This window comes from Plecotus auritus (assembly GCF_963455305.1).
Source record: "Plecotus auritus genome assembly, chromosome: 13".
Taxonomy (NCBI): Eukaryota; Metazoa; Chordata; class Mammalia; order Chiroptera; family Vespertilionidae; genus Plecotus; species Plecotus auritus.
Genome location: NC_137779.1, coordinates 18988982 through 19012159, shown reverse-complemented (window position 1 = coordinate 19012159; position 23178 = coordinate 18988982). Strand labels below are relative to the sequence as shown.

Genomic DNA, 23178 nt, shown 5'->3' with positions numbered 1-23178 from the left:
GCATAGGAGTGTCTGCTTGTGGTGGCCTTGTCCATGTTACCTCAGTTATGCTGGTGGTTCAGGTGTGTTAGACCACCCTACAGAGGTGAGCCCTAAACATCTGACTCCTGCACATGTGAAGTCAGCGAGAGAGTGTGGTGTGTGGAAGGAACACAACGCATCATTCTTAACCATTCCTTGGGTGCACCGGCCCCAGCCATGTCCACCACACGCCTGCTCTGCGCTTCAGCTTTTATTTATTATTATTATTATTTTTAAATATATTTTATTGATATTTCACAGAGAGGAAGGGAGAGGGATAGAGAGCTAGAAACATCGATGAGAGAGAAACATTGATCAGCTGCCTCCTGCACACCCCCTACTGGGGATGTGCCCGCCTCTGGGTCCCTGTGAATGTGGTACCATTCCCCGCATAGTGTCACTGAAACATAGCCTACGCTATCTACATGGAAAGGAAGACAGCGATCATGTGTAGGTTTCTCTCTGCCTACTTAGTGTTGCTTTTCCAGGAGCAGGGAGGGAAGTGGGTGCCAGGAACTTGGAGGCAGCAGCGGGAACTGAAGTTACTCTTCAGGGGATGTCTGTATTAAGCCCCGAGTTTCTTGCCTTTGGGGGATTCCTGGGATGGTGGGACGGGATCCAGGGGGTGCAGTTGTGGCTCTATCGGTTGCCCAGTACTGTTGAGGGTTGTTGGTGGACACTCACAAGAAGGCAGGAGGGCATGCAGCAGGTGACTGCCTGGAGGGCACACTCCTGTGTCCCCACGTCTGCTTCCCTGGCCCTGGCCGGCTCCTTTTCAGTTTGGTGTCTGTCAGGCTTGTGTGGCCACTGCTGGCCCTGTTGAGTGAGGATTGAGAATAGAAGTAGCACAGTTGGGAGGGATTAAAATTGTCCCTCCAAAGTGATGAAGGAACTGTCCAAAGGGGCTGAAATAAAGGGGAGACAGGTCTTCCCCGAGACATGAGGCATACAGTTGTGCATTTCAGTCTCGGCCTCTATGATACTCCAGCGAAGTGGGGAGGAGGAACTTGCCCAGGGAAAAGCTCTTCCGTAGTGCCCTACACATGTGTAACCAATGGCCCTGTGAGGACTGCTGTTTCAGGGACCACAGAGTTGACCTCCATCTACTGCTTAGTCCCCTGACATGCCCTCCTTCCTTTGACCTCTGTGGAGAAAGGTCTTCACTGTTTTGGGCTGGGCTGAGCAATGGTTACTGTTCTGACCTCCCGTCCTCACAGTGGCTGCATGTTAGCAGCAGCCCTGCTAACGACTTGGCTAAAGAGATCCTGTAGACTAAGAAGAAACCATGTGAGAAAGAGGGAGCCTATTCCTAAGCAGGCCACATTCTTGGTGACCTCATCTTCCTCCCAGCTCGAGTCCAGTTGGAGCTGTGTGTACAGGGCAGACTTCCAGTTCCTCCTGTCTGGGACCCACAGTGGCAGATATAAATAGACCAAGACTTCGTCTGCAGCCATTGTTCTCTAAGCGCCCATTGTTTCTGGAAGCAGAGTGGCTGTAGCAGTTGAGTGTTGGCATGCTCTCTCTCTCTCCTTTCTCTCTCCCCCTCCCTCTGTCTCTCTCTCTCTCTCTCTCTCTCTCTCCCCACCCCCCCCTCACACACACACACACACACACACACACACACACACACACACACTGTGCAGAGATCTGAATCCCAGCTCTGCTGTTCTCCTCAGCTGCCTTGTGAGAAACTTGAGGGAAGAACAGGTTCCACGATGGGTAGACCAGGTGGCTCCAGTGAAGCTTCTGCCCAAGTGTTTCCATGATGTATTTGTGGCCAAGACGAGGCTGTGTGAATCCAATGATAGTCAAGCCAGGATTGAGCAGCTGTACCCAAAGGGTCTTGATTAACGTTGGTGTCGGAATGATGCAGGGTCTCTGGTATTACCTTATGGGGCTCAGAGCTTGGTCATCGCCTCTTCCATGTTTTTGTCAGGGGCTCCGATTAGAGAAAGATGCCGGAAGCTTGCTTAGTAAGTGGCAGATGGTGCAAAGCTCATAGGACGAAGACAGATTCATGATATAAAAATGACCTCTACATGTGGAAACATGGATCAGAACAAGGTGACGTTTAATACAGACAAATGTAAAGCTCTACTTGAGGTTAATAGGATTCTGGTGGTGCTGACATGGCTCAGTGGCAGTGACTGAGCAGGGGGCCTGGCGTGCATGGTGCACGGGTGGCTTTTGGAGGGTGGCTGTTAGAAAAGTGAGTGTTCGTCTGCACCAACAGAAGTGGGCAGCGCAGGATGGTTACCCCTGTGTCCCCATTTAATTCTTGGGAAGGGTGGGGTTCACTTAGGATGCTCAGAGGCTCTTCTTAGGAACAAAGGCTTTCAGGATTGCTTCTGGGTGGGGGAATGGCCAACATCATGCCATCATGAAGGAATCAAGGGATTTTAACCCCTGGACGGAAGTGATAGCAGAGGGACCAGTGAAAAAGGGTGAAAAGCTGGTAGATGAGGAAAGATTAAAGTTGTACCACGTGGCTTCCACCAATGGAACTTGGCCCGATGGATAGAACTCATAAGAAGGCAGATTTGAACTCAATGTGTGTCATTTAAAAACAAGTATTGCAGTCCACCGGGGAAATTCAGTGGCTGGAAGAGCAGACAGCGACTGAACACGTTAAGTGAGGAGTTGCTAGGAAGGACCTCGACAGGCCTTACCAGAGAGTGTGGTGGTTGTGCCCCAGGTCCTGCCCTGCCTGGATTGTCATGACTCACGAGCAGGGAGTCCTTTGTGGATTTGGAAAGCTCGGGTGGGAGATGTTTGACCAGTGTGTTGGCCTGTTGGGATTTGTCCCTGTGCTGGGAAAATGGGCTTCTATGTTCTTACTTTTCCTTGTGGTTTCCCCGGGTTGAAATCAGACAGTTGCCCTGTGCGAATGTGTGCGAGTGCGCGTTTCCTCCTCTCCCAGATTTATTTATTAAAAGGAAACACATCTGCATGAGAAGCCTCAGAACACAGGAAGAAGGTCCACTTTGTTTTTCTTGCCGCAGCACCGAGACATGGGGTTCAGCTTCCTCCGAGGCGTTTTGAAGACTGGCTTTCATCTCCAACACGGCTCTTTCCCATTGGAAAAAAAAGTGGCCCTTTTTTGGTTTAAAAAATTATTTGTATAGTGTATAAATAAATAAGAAAGTCGAGAGAGAATTTCCCTTCCAGATTGATGGGAAAATGCTACTTTCTGAACACACCATGCATGGGGAGTAGGTTGCTGGCTCTTCCAAGCCCCCTGTGTCCCTTTATTCTGGTTTGAAATGTTCTGATATTCATTTTCCCCACCATTTCCTTCCTTTCCCCATTTCTTGCTTTGCCATCACTTCTCCTCTGGTCCTCACAGCTCTTCCCACCTTTGCCTCTCCCAGCACCTACCTGCCCATCGCCGGCTCCCTCCTTGTGTTTGACCTTGTCCTTCTGCTTTTCCCCGGTAGCCTTCAGCGACGGGAGCCACACTGAAGAGGCCTGTCTCTGTGTTTGTTTCCTGCGTGGGAGGGAGAGGCAGGCCTTGAGAAAACAGTTCAAAAGTGCAGAAAAACGTTGCCTCTTCCAGCCCAAATAAACGGGCTCCGCTCCATTTGTTTGCCCACATTTTCCCTCGCCCTCCGCCTTGCCCAGCCCAGCCTGCCTGGTGATGCTCAGGAGCCCTTGCCATGCCTATCTTGGCCCCGGACCAAGTGCCCGGTGGCCCTGACACGGCCGGTGATGGGACCAAATTGGGGTGGAGCCCTGAGCTCAGGCGTCACAGCTGCTGTCAGCAGAGAGCCCTGGGATTGAGGTGCTTCCCTTCTCCAGAGAGAACCCTCTCTGTAGAGAACAGGATGGAGACAATGGAAGGAAATATTCTCGTGTTCATTGTGAGGATTAAACTGAATAGCTGTGAAAACGCCAAAGCCTACTACATAGTAGGTGCTCAATAAATTGTTGGTGACTGGGACTTGTTTCTGCGCCCCCTGCTTTGAACTCTGCCAGCAGGTGTGGGGAGGAAACGCCTGGTTTTGTGTCTGAGGGTCTGGGTCACTCATCGTGGTTGAACCACTGACGTTACCTGTGTGCGCCCCATATCTTCACGTCTGTGATGGAGACAGTCCCCAAACCTGGTTGTTTTCAGGATCATGTTAGAATAGGGGAGAAAATATTTTCTAAAACATAAAATTTCACTCAGACAGCAGGACTGAAAATTATAGCTGGGAATGCAGTGAGATGAAAATGAATTTGGTTCACCCAGTAACCTGCACCTGCGGGATCTCAGGGAGCGAGGCCTCAGACCTTCTATGGGAACTAGTGGAAGCCTGGATAACAGCAAGATGTCAGATGTTTTCCGTGCTCTTCTCGAGTGGGTTATCCTGTGCCATGTTGGTAAGCAAAAGCCTTTGACCTTGAGAGTGTTGTCGTTGAAGGCGGGGCCGGAGCTTGCCCTCCCTCCGACGGGTAGGATCTGGAAGGGACCAATCGCGTGCCCGTGGCTCTCTGCCAAGCGCTGGTGGCCAGGGCCCAGGCCTGGCTTTCCTCCTGAGTAACCTGCAGGCCCGGCTCCGCATTTTCATCACGCTGCCCTGGGATGCCCGGTGTGGTTGGGGGGTCAACTGTGATCATCCATGCAGCGCCGGTTGGAACCATGGGAAGCACTCTGTAGAGGGCTCTGCATGATCATTTCCGAACTGCAGCTTTTAAAGTGCTCTGTTGCAGTGGGCTTTGCATGCGGGAATCCTAATCTCCGTAGTTCAAACCTCCTTTTAAATTGTGAGAGGTTATTCATTTAGGGGCACCTGAATGACTGGGCGAAAAAGGCAGCTTGGGTCTTGGCAGTTCCAGGCCTAGAGAAAAAAGGTTGGAGCACAAAACTAGGGTTTTGTCTTATGTCATATTGAGTCCACGATGGCACCCTTAGTAAGTTTTAAAAACCCAAAGGGTCGCCGAAACCGGTTTAGCTCAGTGGATAGAGCGTCGGCCTGCGGACTGAAGGGTCCCGGGTTCGATTCCGGTCAAGGGCATGTACCTTGGTTGCGGGCACATCCCCAGTAGGGGGTGTGCAGGAGGCAGCTGATCGATGTTTCTCTCTCATCGATGTTTCTAGCTCTCTATCCATCTCCCTTCCTCTCTGTAAAATATCAATAAAATATATTAAAAAAAAAAAACAAAAAAACAAAACCAAAGGGTCTCAGGCCCATTGGATCCCGTAGCTGTGAGGTGTTTTCATGGCAGAACACACATGTTAGATCATTATTGCTGCAGAATGATTTCCCCTTTAGCAGATCGGAGGATGCAGAATAGATAAGAAATGAGTTTGTTCGGTTAAAACAAAGACCCAGTTTCGGGGGATGTCAATTTCCAGTTAGGTCTCAGAATCTGCTTTTTTCTTTTTTTCTTTTCATTTTCTCAGTTGCTTAGTTGTATGGGGAAATGGCCAGATTCCTTCTTTTTGCTCTCTCTAAGCATTGTGAAATAAAGTCTTACGGGTTTTTGTTTGTGTTTGTTTTTTTTAATCTTCATGTTTTACAAGATGTGTTTCCGTTCAGTTTGTCACCAGCAATTTATTGAGCACCTACTGTGTATTAGGCTTTGGCATGTTCACACGCACTTACTCGAACCCTCACTGCGGGGCAGATACGGAATCCTAGAGGACAGCCTGCTCCGTGTCGCTGATTTCTGAGATCCATCTCCTGCACCTTCCCGGCCGGGCCGCTAGGGAAATCATATAGTGAGGAGTCCTTCTGGCGGGGGTCATTCATTCATTGAAATGTTTCCTCTTTCGGGCCATTCGCTCCGCGGTGAGGGTGGGAGGATTGCACTGTTCTAAGGAAAGAACCAGAAAGCCTAGCTGCAGGACCCAGGGGGCAGTTGTGCTTTCTGGCTCCGATCCTGGAACGGAAGAGCCTCTCTGGGTCCTCCCCAAACACCTGGGATTGATTTGGGCTTTGCTCTGACTTTGAAACATTTGCTGAGGTGGAGGATGGTGAAGGGGGTAGGAAAGAAATAAATCCAGTGATTAAAAATAGCTTTTGCATGTCAGGTGCCTGAACGAATTTGGGAACATGCCTGCAATCCCTTTTGTCTGGCAGGTCTGAACCCCGGCGCTGCCGAATTACAACCGCTTCCATTTGTTTTTCCTGCTCCCCGACCATGTAATGGTCAAGGGCTCATTGGAACCATGTGTGAGCCTGGTGAGTCACCAGATCCTCAGGACTTCAGTGGGAATAATGTGTTAAAATGCCTTTTGGGGGCTGGGGCGGGGGAGGGGGGAGGGGGGAGGAGGGAGGGAAGAAGGGAGAGCACTGAAGTCACTTCCTACAGATGTTGAGCGCGCCCAGCCTGTCTGCAGGCGTCTTTCCCAGGCCTGGCTGCAGGGCCGAGGCCGGCCTCCCGGGGCAGCTAGGAGCATGCTTTGCCTTCTGGAGGGCCATGTCCTTTGTCCTGGGGCAGCTTCCCTCTGAGTTAGGGGCATTTGTCTCCAAGTTGGCACGTTGTACCCAAGCAGCCTGCGCTCCCCAGGGACAGTGTGCAGGTAGCAGAACCCAGACGGCGTGATGGGAAACCGGCTTGCGTTTTTGGTCAGTCAGTTCCCTGGAGGGTGGACTGGGGGTTTTCTGTGCAGCTTCTTTCTCTTTCTTTGGCATCGTTTCCTATTGGCTGGTGATGTCCAGGGGGGTGGGTATTAGGAGAAGGGCGGCCCTACCCAGGTTGGCTCAGTGGATAGAGCACCGGCCTGCAGACTGAAGGGTCCCGGGTTCGATTATGCTCAAGGGCATGTACCTCGGTTGCAGGCTTGACCCAGGAGGCAACCAATCCATGTGTCTCTCTCATATCGATGTTTCTTTCTGTCTCTCCCCCTCCCTTCCACTCTCTCTAAAAATCAATGGAAAAATATCCACGGGGTGAGGATTAAAAGAAAGACAGAAAGAAAGAAAGAAAGAAAGAAAGAAAGAAAGAAAGAAAGAGAAAAGGGAAGAAGCCCAGTTGCATGTTTCCCTGACGGATAGGAATCTCTTTGGGGGCTCATGGTGTCCCATTATTTGGGGTCATGATGGACTGTTTGGTTGGCCCATCGAGGGCACTGAGCCATTTTTTGCTTAGGTCTTGCCGGAGCCAAGAGTCCTGCTTGTCCCTCATCGCTCCGTCACATCATTAAGTTTATGAAACAGAGCTGAGGGGCTGAGGAGGGACATGTCTCCCCCCCTTTGCATCAACCTCAGCCAGGAGCGTTTGGATTACGCTGGCTCCCTCCACGGCAAACACTGCCCACCACGTTCCTAGGGCCTGCAACGGGATTTGGAATCAGGATATAGGAGAAAGAGGACCCTTTTCTGGTCCCTTCATTCCTAGTTCCAAGCCTGTTGAACAGGCAAGAGAGACTGTTGTGGAGATTTCCTTCACATGCTTCTGAGATGGTAAGTCCTCTTACAGACCAGTGCCAACTGCCCAGGGCAGTCCGCGCTGGAGTCAGTTAGCAGTCACTGGCCACAGCCCCTGTTCTATTTCTGTTGATCTGAACGAGCAAAGGCATCCTCTCTCCTACACCGGGACTTGTTCTAGGCTGTTTGGCACCCGCCTTCGGGCATTTGCCGGAAGCCCAGACATTTTGCACACTCCTGGTGAGAGCGAAGGCTCCCGGGGGCCGTGAGGGAATGATCCCTGGGGTCTCCTGCTTGTAGGATGTGGGTGTCAAAGGGAGTGCTCACCATCCTCGCTTGAAATCGTCTCTCTCGGATCTGACTTCTCCACTTTCCAGATCGCGGTAGGGTCGCTTGCCATATGGGCCTGCGCATGCGATGTAGAGCTAGATGTCAGCACCGTGGTGAGGAATCCGAAGCCTTCTTTTCTTTTTCCACGAGTGTATCTGCCTCTCCGAAACTTTCCTAGGATGACCCTCCTTTATCTCAGAGATACCCCCACCGCAGTGAAATATTTGTGGGTGAAATGACATGTTGTCTGGGGTTGGCTTCACAGGTCTTCAGTGTGTGTGTGTGTTTGTGTGTGTGTGTGTGTGGAGATGAAATAATAACTGGTAGGGTTGATCGATTTGGGGTAGAGATTCGTTGTATTCTTCTCTCTACTTTGGTCTGTGTTTGAAAATTGCCATAATGAAAAATGTGAACCCCTATGCGGGATGTAGACACTGCCTGTCCACAGCCCTCTTTTTAGCACTGTGTGGAATGGCTCACCCGGTGTGATCGCATTAGTGGCAACACCGAGATAAGAACCCGGGGCTTTTGAACAGCAAACCAAGTCAAGCCCAGTGCCCGTCCCAGCGGGGGCCTCTTCCTTGCTGTCAGAATCCTGCCTTTCCATCTACAACAGGTGCTCTTTTATCCTCCCCCCATGAACAAGCTTTCTTCTTGGTTTCCTTTCTCTTTAAGAAAAACACATTTCGGTGAGACTCTATGTAATTAACTCACTTTATAGTATGTACACGGCTGCCCATCGGGGTGACTTGGGGTGACCACGGACAGGGAAGGAGCCAGGTGGGGGTGTCACCTGTGTCTCTTTGTAGGGAAGGAAGATTCACTACCTCAGTCCCAAGGGGGGAACAGGTTACAGATGATTCTGCATGGCTTTTGTTTACGTCTTTAGGGGACCAGCCATGTGAAATTCTGCCTTTCTGTAATCCAGGAGCGGTTTTAAGTTCTTAATTATTTCCTCAAATGTATTTAATTTTCAAATAAGAACTGAAGGTCCTGGTTTGTGTTTTTTTTCTCTCAGCCAAAAACATTTTAGTGTGTTTGGATCTCGGGTCGATACCTATTTGCAGCAGCAATGGGAGAGTAGAAGGACATTGGACTTAAGAGTTGAAAGGTTGGGTTCCAGCCCGGCCTGGACTCTCCCAGCCCTGGGACTTGAGGCCAAGTTCTTGAACTCTTGGGATCTCGGTTCCCTCATCTGTGAAATGGGAACTTGTAATGAGTACCTTCCCAGTCTCCTCAGAAGTTTCAGGTTGTGAGGATATTGTGGCATAGCGTACGGGAAGGGCCTTGGTGGACTTAAAGCAGTTTTCAGTGGGAAAGAATATTATTTATGCTTGGCTTTTCTTTCATGCTGCCATTGCTTGGACAATACCCAGCAGGCACCACTAGTATCGTCATGGCAATCGCGAGGGCTTGGCCAGCCCAGTGGTTGCCTAAGACTGAAATGTGCACTGGTCCTTGGCTGTGTTCCTCACCCTCATCCCAGATGCTCCAGTCCTTGAGGAGGACTATCTCAGGTCAAGAAGGCCAGATGTCTTGAACCTCTCCCAGGACAAACCCCACCGGGGGCTCAGATCCTGTGCAACCCTGTTGCTCCGTGAGCGGCTCAGGGTGGAGAAGTCACATGGACCGCCCCTGACATTGAACAGCCCTGGACTTTGAGTTACACACGAGTGAATTGAAACCTTGTTCTACATGTGAGTTAAAACATCCACAGGGCGTATACGCTTTTGTTCAGGGTGAGGCCACAGTGAAAAATAAGCAGATGTTTCCCTGCATTGAAAAGGCCACGGGCTCATTATACGCCCACGGATTCAGGGAACGCTACCTGCTCGTTTCCGCCTCCACACTGCAGCCCCGCTAAGGCGGCTGGGCCTGTTACTTATGCGCTCGCTCCGGTACGACTCCTCTCAGAAACTTAGGGTGATTCTTGTAAACACTAACTCCGATTTAGGGTCCTGAAGAGTAATGTCAGTAAGAAGTCTAATATACTTGCAATGTATCTATGTTCCCAGTTTCTAGTGCACTGTGCTGGTTGGAATCTCCCTTGTATTGATGTGGTCTGTCCCCGCGTCAGGTGTTCAGCATTTTGAGACATTTTGAGACAGATGTGTGATTTGAACTGAAGATATCACAATGACAGTGATGAGCACAAAGGCAGTTTTAGTTCTTGTCCATAAAATGCAATTAGTTGATTTCTGTGGAGGCATTGATTGAGTTCCCGGTGCTGTTCCTTCAATTAGAAATACTTAGTACCTAATGCAAAAGGATTAGGATCGGACTGAGATCCAGTGTGGTGAGAATAATAGAGATGCCTGCTTGGGCTCCCCCGTGTCAGATCCTGCAGCTGCGTGATGACTTCATTACTGTTGCTCACGGTAACTGATGGGACCGCCACAGTCAGAAACTAGCAACTTAGAGGGAATTTTTGCATTCACAGTTTACATGAGGAGGGTTTAATATTTACATCAGTATCCACTGTTGAATGTGATTATTCACTATCCTTTAAAGGCAGTGTCACTGCTACTGAAAAAGACAATCCCTTATAGAGGATGTTTGATTTTTTTTTAAAAAAAACCAAAATTCCACCCTTTATAAAAATGGTGGATAAAGCTCTGACTCTCTTGTATGGATGCTTTGGATCCCAGGCCATGATATGCCCTCTCCTGAGCTCAAGTCCAAGGGCAGGTGTCCCAGGTGTGCAGGGGCGGCTTCCATCACTGGGCTGGGAGCACTTTTCCAGGAGATCCAGTGCTTTGAGCCTCAGCCAGGGGCAGAGCCGCGGGCACCGTGCAGCTGCAGCCGCCCACACGTGGGCCAGGCTTTACAGATGGCATTGAGGTGGACAGGCAGAAGTCATTCCAGCTGCCTCCCTCACAGAGAACAAGGGAGAGCTGGGGCGGCCGGCTCCCTGACAAGAAGCAAAAACCTCCATGGAGAGTGGTCAGCCCGGCGGGCCTGTCCAGAGCCTGCTGCCGGAGTAGGCGGAGTTACAGGGAGCTGGCTCCAGGAAACGGCTTTCGCAGGCTTTCTGCTGTCCTTGGCCTTCACCTTGCCCTGGCATCAGGCGGCCCACGCTGCCCTGTGAGGCGGTGCCTGGGCCTCCTGGCCAGCCTCATCCTTGAGGTCCAGTTTGCAGCAGAAGCCTGGCTTGTCCGTTTGGCCTGGCCTGTATGTTCCACATGTGTTGTCCTGGCCAATTTCCGCCATCAGTGAAGTCCTTTTCATCGCGTCATAAATCTAAGGGAGGGAACAAACTCACAACACAAAACCCACACAGTCGAAGTTCGTGGATTTGTGTTGGATGGGAGAGAAGGGAAGGAAAGTTGATTCACCTTCAGAAAACACGGTGTTCGCTGGACATTCGTTGATGGACTTGCGTGTTTCGCCCCCGTGCTAGGCAGGGAGGCTGCCCTTGTCCCTTCTCTCCGATGAAATGCTCTCCCGCTAAACAGTCTCTTTTTCTAAAGCAAAACCGACTTCTCTAAGCGGATACATTTCTGGACCTGCCACTTAGCTGTTGTTGGGCGAGTGGAGCGGGGACGAAGGGAGAGCCCTGATGTGTTTCTTAGTGACTCATTTGATGATGACACCATTGTTTGAAGGATGTTACATAATCAACACTGTATCCCCGCCCCCTCTCTCCCCCCCCCCCGTCCCCCCCCTTCCCCTAACAATTTGGGATTTTCCATCATTTTGTCAACCTTCCTGAAGACATGTTGATTTTTCCACTAGATTTTTTTGGGGCACGTCCCAGGGCAACCCAAACTCTCCACTCCCTAGATCTTCAGATTCCCGCCTCCTGTGCCTCCAGGGCAGATGGACTCTGAGCTGTTTCCTGACAGCCTCGCTCAAAGCTCAAAGCACAAAGCAGACAGAGGGAAGGTGCTAGCTGCCCTTCTTCCTTGTAATGTAGTTCCCGTCCCTTCGACGTTCAAAAGCAACATATCGCCTCCTTTTTTGTCAAAGGTCACCCATTGTCATCGTTTCCCTCGTATGTTTCCCTTTCATTCAGCCAAGAACACATGGCGTATGTCCATGGAAGTTTGTGACTCGCCAGGGTTTAGAGATGGCTAGTTGAGGAACCTCTACCCTGGCCATGCCCGGAACTCAGCCCTTTGGTAAGCCAGTTTCCTAGGATACCCTGGAGACACAGGCTGAGGAAGGGGACTTTGGAAATTAGTTCAATAAAGTGTGTCACTGAAGGATGGCCAGGAGGAATTCTCGTGTCATTTCTTTGCTTATTAACTTGTTTGGGGAAATTGTGCCTGAGGTCGATTCAGGAGGTTGTAGACTGGAGCCATATTATGTGTTCTGGTTGTGAACATGGTCTGCAAGTACAAGAAGGATTGAACACTGAAGAGATAAAGATGTACGTGGGTACAGCAAAGGGCACACATTTGTGAGTGTGCAGATTTTGATACCTCGTTCTTCCTTCCTACCTGCATAAATCAATTTTACAGCTGTTATCTCCTACGTGCACTTCAAACTTGTTTGCTTACACTTATCTGCTTTGCTGCCGTCCCAGTCAAAGCCACCATCATCTCTCACCACAGCTAATAACTTTTTAACAAGTCTAGCCACATCCATTTACAGTTACCTCCTGCACAGAGCAGCTAAGGTGTCTTCTTTAGATTTTCCATTTTCTAAATGTGCTGAAATAAACATAACAAAATCTTACCCTCTTCATCATTTTTAAGTGGACAGGTATGTGGAATGCTGTGCACCCATCACCACCATCCACCTCAGGAGCTCTGTGCATCTCGTACAACTGAAGCTGTCCCTGTTCTCTTCCTACCTCCAGGCCCTGGCACCCACCATTCTGCCTTCTGTCTCTATGGATTTGACTCTTCTAAGTACTTCATGTCATTAGTCTTTTGTGACTGGTTTCTTTCACTTAACATAATGTGAAGGCTCATCCATGTTGTGTATGTCAGAATTTCCTTCCTTTTCGAGGAAGGAAACAGTACTGTATTGTATGAATAGTATTGCATTGTGTGCATAGACTCCATTTTGCTTATCTATTTATCTGCTGGTAAACACTTGGGTTGCCTCCACATTTTATATAATGTGAATAATGCTGCCGTGAACACAAGAGTACACATATCCAGGTGGTGGGACATCCCTGCCATCCCCTGTGGGTGCCACTCCACAGCCTAGAGCAGGGGTCCTCAAACTTTTTAAACAGGGGGCCAGTTCACTGTCCCTCAGACCATTGGAGGGCTGGACTATAGTTGAAAAAAAAACTATGAACGAATTCCTATGTGCACTGCGGGCCCGGGACGAGTCGGCTGCTAAGCAGGACAGGCAGCGGCACCCGACGGGCCGGATAAATGTTCTCGGTGGGCCGCATGTGGCCCGCAGGCTGTAGTTTGAGGACACCTGGCCTAGAGGGTGTAAGGCATGCCAGTACAGGTGTTCAACTCTTGGGTGTATAGAAAACTCCTAAAAGTGAACATCAGCAACATGAAAACCTCAAACAGCTCTATGTAGAAATGAGCAAAATGTTTGGAAAGACATTTCTCCAAAGAAGATATAAAAATGGACAGTAAGCACATGGAATAATGATTAAATATTAATAATCATTAATTAACCATTAGGGAAATACAAATCAGTAGGGAACATCATTACTCATTAGGAAAATATAAATCAGCATCATTCATCATTAGGGAAATACAAATAAAGACTACAGTGTGATAGGGTGGCTACTATTTCCCCTCCCTTCTCTCCCGCCCCCCGCCCCCCAATAAAAACACCCCAGAATGTAGTAAGTGTTGGCAAGCTTTAGAACTCCTGTGCACTCCTGGTGGGAAATTGAAATCATGTGGCCACTTTGAGGAAAGCAGTATGGTAGTTCCTTGACAAATAAAAAATAGAATCACCATAAGGTGATCGTCTTAATGTGGTCAAGTGCTTCCCCTGCATAAACCTCTCAATGACTTTGTAGTCTTCTTAGGATAAAACTATAACGTCCTTCATACACTCCTAGCTTACCTTTTTAACCTCATCCCAAGCAACTGGCCTTTGCCATTCCGCTGCAGCTTCAGGTCTTTTTGAGACTAAAATAGGCCAATTCTCTCCTCCCCCATCATGACCTGCATTGATGCAATCCCTTTATCTAGGATCACCGTCCTCTAACGTTAATGGTCATTAGGATCACCTGGATTCTGTGTTAGAAATGCAGACTGCCAGGCCCACCTCCTAGAGGAAGGCTGGAGAATGGCTGGGAATTGGCATTCCCAACAAACTCCAGGTGATGCCGATACAGCTGGTCTGGGGGGGGCACACTTTGAGAACCATTGGTCTAGAATATTCTTCTCTTTTTAAACTTCAGTATATCCTTTAGATCCCCAGTCAAACGTCTCTCCCTTGGCCTAAAGGAGGCCTTCTCTGATTTCTCCAGACCAACAGGAATTCCTGTTATACGTTCACATTTTATCTTCTACATCTCTGAAGCCCTTAGTAATGTTTTGGATGTTTAATTGTGTAAATCTTTTTTTAATGACCGTATCTCCTGCCAGAATCTGATCTCCAGCTCCAGGAGGAGGGGGATTACTTCTGTCTGTTTATTGCTGTCTCTCAGAATCCTTGCACATAGCAAGCGCTAAATATTTGTTGAATGGATGAATGTTATTTCCTTTTCATAGGTAACTGGAAGGACGCGGTAACATTAATCCTCCCTGTGAATTATGAGGGATAGATAGGGACCGTGGCAGAATAGTAGAGCTATACAGAAAGAATAAACATGCTTTGTTAATCAGGGGTGTAGGACATTCTAGGCAAGAGTCAGTTCTTTTAAGGGACCTAGCAAATTTTGGGAAGCCCTCCCCACCCTATTTTACCCAGCCCTGTGAGGCCGTTAGTACAGTGATTTTTCAGTTTTCCTTCTCCAGACCATTCATGCCCTATTCTATTTTATGGGTGGTTAATCACCTATTTAGTGTGTTTTTTTTTAATGGAAATATAATGGACATATATCATTATATTAATCTAGGTGTAGAATATAATGATGTACTATTTGTACCATGCTGCAGAATGAGCCATCACCTATTTAGTTTTAATTCTTCGTGTGATGTTTTTTTCTTACAGATATGGAATGTGCAGATGTCCCACTACTAACCCCAAGCAGCAAGGAAATGATGTCTCAGGCATTGAAAGCCACTTTCAGCGGTTTCTCCAAAGAGCAGCAAAGACTGGGGATTCCAAAAGGTAAGTTCTGTCCTTGGGAAAGAGGTTGGGAGCAGGCTTTTAGGGGAGGTTCGTTTTCCCACCTGCAGTGTGAGGTAGGCAGACGTGGCCGCAGCCGGCAGCTCCGGGGCGTGGTGGAGTTGCTGGAACAATCGCCCACACGTGCTGACCTTTTCCATCTCCCGGTTCCTCGCTGCCACCTTGGTTGCAGGGCGCTGTTCCCTAACTTGTTTGCACATTAAATGCGGGATCTTCAAAAAAAAAAAAAAAAAAAAAGGTCCCCAGCCCGGGCCGTGTCCCAGATCAATTAAATCACAATTGCTGGAAACACCAGTGGCTTTGAAGCTCCTCAAGGGATGCCACATACAGACACTTTGGAAGAAAAAATCACGGTTTCTGAGCCATTCTGGGCTGCCGTGGGGTGAGCTCCCCGGGCTCTGTTGCTTGGAATGTACTGATTGCTCTGTTCTCGTCCGTGTGCTGTGGTGCAATGTGTTTATCCTTGGGTGTTCTCCTCTGAAAGGGTTTATTCAGGAATGTGAGGGGACTAGGGTTGTCAGAAAGGAGAACTGACCGGGGAACACTTAAGCCTTCACGCAGCAACATTTCCTGAATAGCTGCGAGCAGGAAGAACACTGTGCTATTGAGTAAGAGCAAGGCTGCCCTGAGAGCCGTCATGACAGGCCTCCAGCCCTGTGGGAACCAGGCCCCGGGCAGAGCCTGTGAATGGATCTGCACCTCTCCCAGGCGTGCTGCTCTACCACAGCCTCTGCCCACAGCAACGCCCAGCATCCTCTTAGGGTCACAGGCGGGATAAAGTGAATCCCCACCAGCCTCTCATCCAGTCGCCTGCTCCGTTGAAGGGGTGACCTGGAGAGCAGGTATGTGGGCCCTGCAACCTGCCGCCACCTGAGTTCTTTAGGTGTCCTGGCTGGTGTGGCCACGTGAAAGCTGTGGCCACGTGGGAAGATTATGCAGAGTCTGTGCTGTGGAGCCGGGCAGTGCTAGGACTGTGATATGGATGCACTTTGCAGGGGATGTAGTTTAATACAGGCACCCTAATAATGTTGTTCTTACTAAGTACCATTCGAGTGACTGACTGTAACTAATTGCTATGGTTAGTACCAACCATAATTAGCTAAGATAAAAATAATTAAGAATAACAGTCTCAAGTACCCTGTAGGAGGAAAGAGCAGGGAGAGGGGAGTGTAACCAGCAGAGCAAACTTGACTTCGTTGTTATTGCTCTTAAAGAACTCATCTGTTCCCTGTCCCGGGCTTTACAAAAAGTCTAATGGGAATCAGGCCGTGAGATGGGACAATTTGGAAAGCTTGTCGGCATGGAGGGTAGAAAACACTCCTGTGTTCCTCTTTGGCCGATGCTTGTGATCTCCTAGCTGGCAAGCTGAGAAGGTGGGGAGGAGGAAGGTGCCCCATGATATGCATTTGCAGGCTTGTGCTTCCCGGATCTTTCAGTCAGAGAACATTCTCAGCCAAGCTCGGTTCCTAGGCGTCCTCTCCGAGGCCCAGGCTGGAGCTCGGGCCTGACGCACTGGGTCCTCCTGTGCTCTCTCCCCGCAGACCCCCGGCAGTGGACAGAGACCCACGTGCGGGACTGGGTGATGTGGGCTGTGAACGAATTCAGCCTGAAGGGCGTGGACTTCCAGAAGTTCTGCATGAACGGAGCCGCGCTCTGTGCACTGGGCAAAGACTGCTTCCTCGAGCTGGCCCCGGACTTCGTTGGGGACATCTTGTGGGAACATCTGGAGATCCTGCAGAAAGGTACATGTGTGTGGATGGGGCGAGGCGGGAGCCGTGTGGGGCGGCTGGGAGAGTAGGCAGGCGAATCCATCCATGTTCCAGGTGGCAGGACATCCATGCCATCCCCTGTAGGTGTCCCGTCACAGCCTAGAGGGTCTAAGGCAGCCGTGGGCAAACTACGGCCCGCAGGCCGGATCCGGCCCGTTCGGCTGTTCTATCTGGCCCGCGGAGCCGAAAGAGCGGAGGGTTCTCTTGCTCTCCCCTCCGCTCCTTTACTTTGAATTTATATTAGTTCACACAAACACTCCATCCATGCTTTTGTTCTGGCCCTCCGGTCCAGTTTAAGAACCCATTGTGGCCCTCGAGTCAAAAAGTTTGCCCACCCCTGGTCTAAGGCATGCCAGGACAGGTGCTCAATCCATGTTAGTTTCTTTTTCTTCTCTGTATTGGAGGTTCCGATTTTAAGCTTTAGCGAGATTGCACTCCTGATGCTTCTTGCAAAATGGTGAGCCCAGTCCTTATCTCAGACTCATGACTGTTGCAAGGAGCAGAGCTCACAGCCAGCTCCGAGGGATATTTTGTTCCTAGTAATCTCCGTGCACACTCCCTTTATCCGCGGCCGCACGGTGCCCGGCCCTGCCCACCAGGAAGCTTAGCATCTCCGAGCTTGTTCATGCCACAGGCTCCTGCCCACTGGCCGGGTTGGAACGGCAGGGGCTGGCCTACCTTTGCATCTGGAGCAGGAACCGGGGTCACGTCAGGACACTGTGTTGCAACCTTGTAATGACATGGCCTCCCCTGCTAGTCTCTTCCAACCTTTTTGGACCAAGTGACTCATGTACCACAGTCCTGGCTGAGGATAGAAACAGCAGCAGGCGGCAAACTTGGGTGTTTTTGCACTTATTTTTCTGAATTTCTTCTTAAAATAAATGGCAGTTACCAGCAGTCAGCGGTGCCCTCCAGCTGACTGTAAGCCTAGAAGCCGGTCGCCCTCTGTGACCCAGGCCCACCCTTTCCCTGTGGTCACCAGCTCCAGCCGTTGGCGCGGACGCTGGGGGCAGGGAGCAAAGCTCGGGGCTAGCACTTTTACTCCGTATAATACCTTCCTTTGTTTAAGGATATTTTCCACTCTGCCGTGCTCCACAGGGGCCCAAATTAGAGTCCTCTGGGCACAGAAGTGTTATCCCTTTTTCCCTTCTCTTCAGCTTCTGCTGAAAAATAAATAAATACACACGGGCAAGAACGAGGTAGCTCTTGCCCCGGCTGCCCCGGCTGGGGACTGGGGGCAGCCGCACAGCCTTCCCAAAGCACAGAGAGGTTCCCCCCGTGGCTGCACACACACCCACTCACACCTGTTGAGGTGGGCAGCCTGTGTATAGAGGGAGAGACACGGCAGGCTCATCACAGGTCTGATGTGACCAGTGGGTCCTATCAGATCGTGTCACCCAAATATCTTCTGCTAATACATCCGTTTCCTCTACTTCTCACCATGGCGTGGCCAGGGGTCCTGGAGTGTCAACCTGCCTCTGATCACCGTTATAATCAATACCTATATAGCACCTCCTTGTTTTCCTTTAAATATGTTGCCTTAAGGACCTACTAAAGAACGTGCCACCAACTTTAAGTGGTAGTTGCAGTATCCACATCTAAAACAAAAATCATGTTGACTGAAGCATTTTCTTTAATGGTGGTCTTTTTTTTAAAAAAAAAAAAAATCCAACCTTTCTCTTGCTTTTTTCATTGAGGGAGTCTGTCACCTTCCCTATTCACTGAGAAGTATTGACTTTGTGATACACATTCTAAAGCATTTCTGATTTGAATATTTTTGCTCATTTTTATCAATTATTAAACCTTCTCTTCTAGAAAAAAAAACAGAAAAAAAAAAAACAATCAAAGAGCTTTAAACTACTTTCCCTTTGGATTCCCACTGCAGCCCTGAGCCGTGGGAGGGCAGGCACTGTTAGCGTCCCCATCTGCGAAGTGAGGACAGCTTAGGTGGTTTCCTCATCACTCACTTCCTTAAACCTACGTCTTCTCAATTTAATTTCCTGCCCTGTGTCCTTTGTATAATAATACGGACTCATGGGGGAGCTTCTGGTCCCCAAGAGAGAGAGGCTTGACCTAGCGTCTTGCAAAAGAATAACAGGGGAATTCAGGAGCCTGAGGAATGATTGAGTATGTTGGAGGGCAAAGCTGGATCCTCCCACCGTTTTTCTATTAGAGAGGCAGTGAGAACCCTCTGTCTTCAGGCCCTTGAAGAGCTGAGCCAGAGGTTTCTACGGAGGCTCTGTGATGAAACTAAAGCAACACAGCACAGAAAGAACATAGCTGCTTGGGGTGGGGTGGGCTGGAAGGCCAGAGGTACAGGGGATGTTTCAATCTGATAAGCTGCTCAAGCAAAGTGTAATCACTTTATCTCAACTGGGAACTGTTTTTCTGTGCAGGCATCAACTTGTTTTCCCAGCAGCCTCTGCTCCCAACAAGGCTATCAGATACCCGAGGAAAAAATCCAAAGCACCCCTGTCTGTGTCTGATTCTGACAGGGAAATAGAACCAGACCGCGCCACACAATGGGCGGAGGCCAGGAGGTTTGAGTCCAGGGTAGCTGGGCGGCCTGCAAGCTCCCCTTAGTTCAGCGGAGAGCCTTTCTGGGCTCAGTTACCTCCACCTGCATTCCTGTCTCCTTCCCGGGGAAGTTTGCTCCTGGCAACAGTTTGGTGAGGTGGCTCTTCTGCTAACACACTGTTTCACCGAGCGGTGACCTTCCTGGTGTCCTGCTCCTTAGCTGGGCCTGAACTTGAAATCTGAGGGCAGTGGAAAAAGTACACAACAAAAAGCAGACCTCTGTTAGAAGAAATGGAGGCTGTAAGATCTACCTGCCTGAAGATTTAAAAAAATACATATTTTTATTGATTTCAGAGAGGAAAGGAGAGGGAGAGTGAGATAGAAACATCAATGATGTTTGAGGATCGTTGATTGGCTGCCTCCTCCACATCCCCATGGCGGCGATCAAGCCCTCAATCTGGGCATGTGCCCTGACCGGGAATCTAACCATGACCTCCTAGTTCATAGGTTGATGCTCAACCACTGAGCCACGCCACCCAGGCTAAAGATTGTAATATATTTCTGAAAAGCTTTGGAGCTGATCAGTTTGAGTGGTGGGGACTGATTTTGGTACATGCCCAAGCTGCCCTGTAGCCTTTGATGCAAATGTGGTCCGTGCGTGCATCAGAATGAGGGTGGAATGCTTCCCCAGCTCGTAGGGATCACCCACTGGTGCTCTTTCCAAGATAATAAGTCCCATCTTACAGTCACGGAAACAGTCAACTTAGCCATACGTTTGTGATCTCATCCTTAGATAAAGCCCCAGTCAGGGTGGACTCACAGCCCAGCTGGGCTAAGGAACGGGCAGGTTTCTTCGAAGAGGGGCTGAGATCATTGTGCTCCTTGCGTCCGAGGTCCTTTCGGGCCAAGCAGCACTCGCATGTTGACCTCTGTCTCCTCCCCTCCCCGGTGTGTTGCAGAGGATGTGAAGCCCTACCAAGTGAATGGAGTCAACCCCACTTACCCAGAATCCCGTTATACCTCGGACTACTTCATTAGTAAGTTCACCCGCCACTCTTCTCCCCTCCTCTTGCTCATTGGGGAAGGAACCCTGTCCCAACTGAGCTCAAGCTCCTTCATGGTAATTCTATGGCAAACAATATTTCCTTAAACGCAGACTATTTGGTATTCATTTTATCCACCCCGCCCCTCCCCCCTCCCCCCGGAAGCACAAGGCCTGTTTGCACGTTGTCCTGACCTGCAAGCGCCTGCACGTAGGACCTCCCTCTGATACCATCAGCTTGAAAGTCGCGCAGAGAGCTGCGGCCATTCCTGTTGGAGCCTGTGCGCTGTGGGGCATCGGAGGGAGATCGGGTTAGGGATCTGGTCATGGCCCTTGTTTCTCCCTTGTACGTGTGGAAATGACAGCGTTTCTTCTAAATCCTCCCTCGAGAGTGGGCCATGCAGCTTCAGATCCGTTCCAGATCTGGCTTTGCATCTCGCACAGAAAATAAAACCTCGTCCCTTCTCGTAAGGACCCCTAATCGTACCGGAGAAGGGGCAGGAGGGAGAGTTAGTGCAGGGCTCTTCTTCCCTGATGCTGTTGCTTCCAAAGGGACTCCTCAGCAGCTTCGTTTGTGTTTTATATTCTCACTTTATTATGATTTTTCTTCCAAGAACAATGTAAGTTCTATGGAGGAAGAGCTTACCCTGAGCCAGAAATGTTGGTAGGCGTTTTGCATATATATTCTTGTTTGATTTTTATCACAATGCTCCAAGCAAGATCGCCATCATCCCTATTTTAGAGATGAAGAGATAAAGCCAGAAAAGGGAGGTATCTTGCCAAGAGCCCTAGCAATTAAGAAGTGGAGCGAGGTTAACTTGCCCCGAGGCCCTTCTCATTGAAAATATTTTCCTCTTACTCTCTAGGTAGTCAGTGGTTAGGTAGTCGGTAGTCGGCCTGTTACACATTGTGGGGCTGGTGTCAATGGTGAAGAACTGCTTGTTTTAGGTACAAAGCTCTCCCCTCTTTAATGCCACCCTCTGTCTGTTTCCAGGCTATGGTATCGAGCATGCTCAGTGTGTTCCTCCCTCGGAGTTCTCAGAGCCCAGCTTCATCACAGAGTCCTACCAGACACTCCATCCCATCAGCTCCGAGGAGCTCCTCTCCCTCAAGTATGAGAACGACTACCCCTCGGTCATTCTCCGGGACCCTCTGCAGACAGACACCTTGCAGACGGACTACTTTGCCATCAAACAAGAAGTCGTCACACCAGACAACATGTGCATGGGGAGGACCAGTCGTGGTAGGTCAGATTTCTGCTCCAGAAGCTCTTGGTTTCCAAGAGTTCCCTAATGTTGAGAGTTTTTCAGGTCTGCTGTTTCCCCCTCACTATCGGCCCTGGGTGTTCCTGAGATCCATTCAGCCTTTCCATCTGAGACTGTGTAGATATTAAGAACTTCCCATCATGGAACTTTAGCCACGCCCATCAGCATGGGACAACGACCCTGGGTTCACGGTAGAATTGAAATCCGGCAGGATGACCAATCATATTTTGCATTTGCGTAAGACATTTTACCAAGTAATAACTAGTTGGATGTGGTTGCTGTTTAAGTTATTCTTGATTATTATTTTTTTTAAAGAGGATTTTGCTTACGGAGGACACAATCCAACAAAAATGGTTCAGGTGACCTTCCTGAAAGCTTAGTTTCGCATTGCCCTGATGCCCCAGAGCATTCTGGGTCAGACCGCCTGGAATCTGAATGACATCTGCTGCCCTGCCTGGGCTCCTGAGCTGTCTGTGAGTTTGGGAAGATACAGGATGGTTAACCAGTAGTGTTTTTGGAACCGGTCATCAGCAGTGTGGTGACAGTGTGTATTTAGCTAGAGGACCGAGGAAAGAGGTGGCTAGAGATTTCCCTAAGAAGGTGTCCTTGTTGACATGACTTATGACATTGATAAAATATTCACGGACAGTGAAGTAAATGTTCCAGAATTGAGCTGGTTGATTTTTTTAAAGTAACAAAAGTGAAACACACTCGGATTTTAAGATCAGGACATGAACCCCCAGAGGGGCAGCCACCCTAATAAAATGTGCAGACGGTTTTGTTGCCGAGACAAGTGCAGTCCATCAGAAGGAGGGATTTGTTCCGCCAGGAAGAAGTAGCTGAGTTATAAACAGTCTTTAAAAAGGATGACTGTTCCCATAGATAATGGGAAGGAATTGCAAACAGGAGGAGGAACAGCAGAAAGCCCATCCGAGGGCTCAGAGGCCTTGGCTGGCTGGCCTCCTGGTGACTTCTGCTCAATGGTCGCCCTGAGACTCTGAGGCACTTGGAGAGGGGCAAAGGTATCTTCGCTTCGAAGAGCCCCCTTTTGGCATGCTGGGCGGCATACCTTGCTATCTTCTTCTAGTGTTCGGGCGTACACTTCCTCCTGGCAGGCCTCCGGGCAGCCAGCGGGCCTGCACAGGGAAAGTCCCCAGCAAGATCAGAACCTGTAATCTCTCTGCTTCGGGCCCCAGGCAGCTTGTGTTTCAAACTGAAGGGGATGGGTGGGATCAGTTTGCCTTCCCCTTTCTGACTCTTTATTTTTGGGTGCATGTCTATTTAAATACATACACAAATGTGCCTGTGGATCCTTCCCCCCACCCTGGGGCAGGTCAGAGCATTCACACCGCTCCCTTTCCTATGGGGCTCTCTGTACGTCTATGTGTTGAGGCTGAGCCTGTGGGTTTGGGCCTCAGCCATGTTGTAACTTTGGGCAGAGCTGCTGTCACATGCTTTTCAGTTGCATCTGGCTTTGCATTTGTGTAATTGTCTCTGCTTCTCCTTCTCTTGGTTCTTGGTTTCTGTCCCCGCCACCCTTCCAACCCCAAACTAATAACAGTGGAGCAGACAGTGACCTGTACAAAGGGCGTGAGGTATTTCTCTCTGGCCTCATCCTCCTTCCCTCACACCAAGCTTCAGACCACACAGAC

The 23178-nt window shown here is 49.6% G+C and overlaps 1 protein-coding gene across 2 annotated transcripts in view; it reads left to right on the top strand.

The window, feature by feature from the left end:
- The window catches only part of ETS1 (ETS proto-oncogene 1, transcription factor), a 67039-nt gene that overhangs the window by 18838 nt on the left and 25023 nt on the right, over positions 1–23178 (top strand). For both annotated transcript variants that reach the window (XM_080650744.1, XM_080650745.1), the window contains exons 2-5: positions 14796–14915; positions 16475–16675; positions 20179–20256; positions 21256–21504. In XM_080650744.1, coding sequence (XP_080506870.1) covers positions 14796–14915; positions 16475–16675; positions 20179–20256; positions 21256–21504 — 648 coding nt within the window. The remainder of the gene's footprint in view (positions 1–14795; positions 14916–16474; positions 16676–20178; positions 20257–21255; positions 21505–23178) is intronic.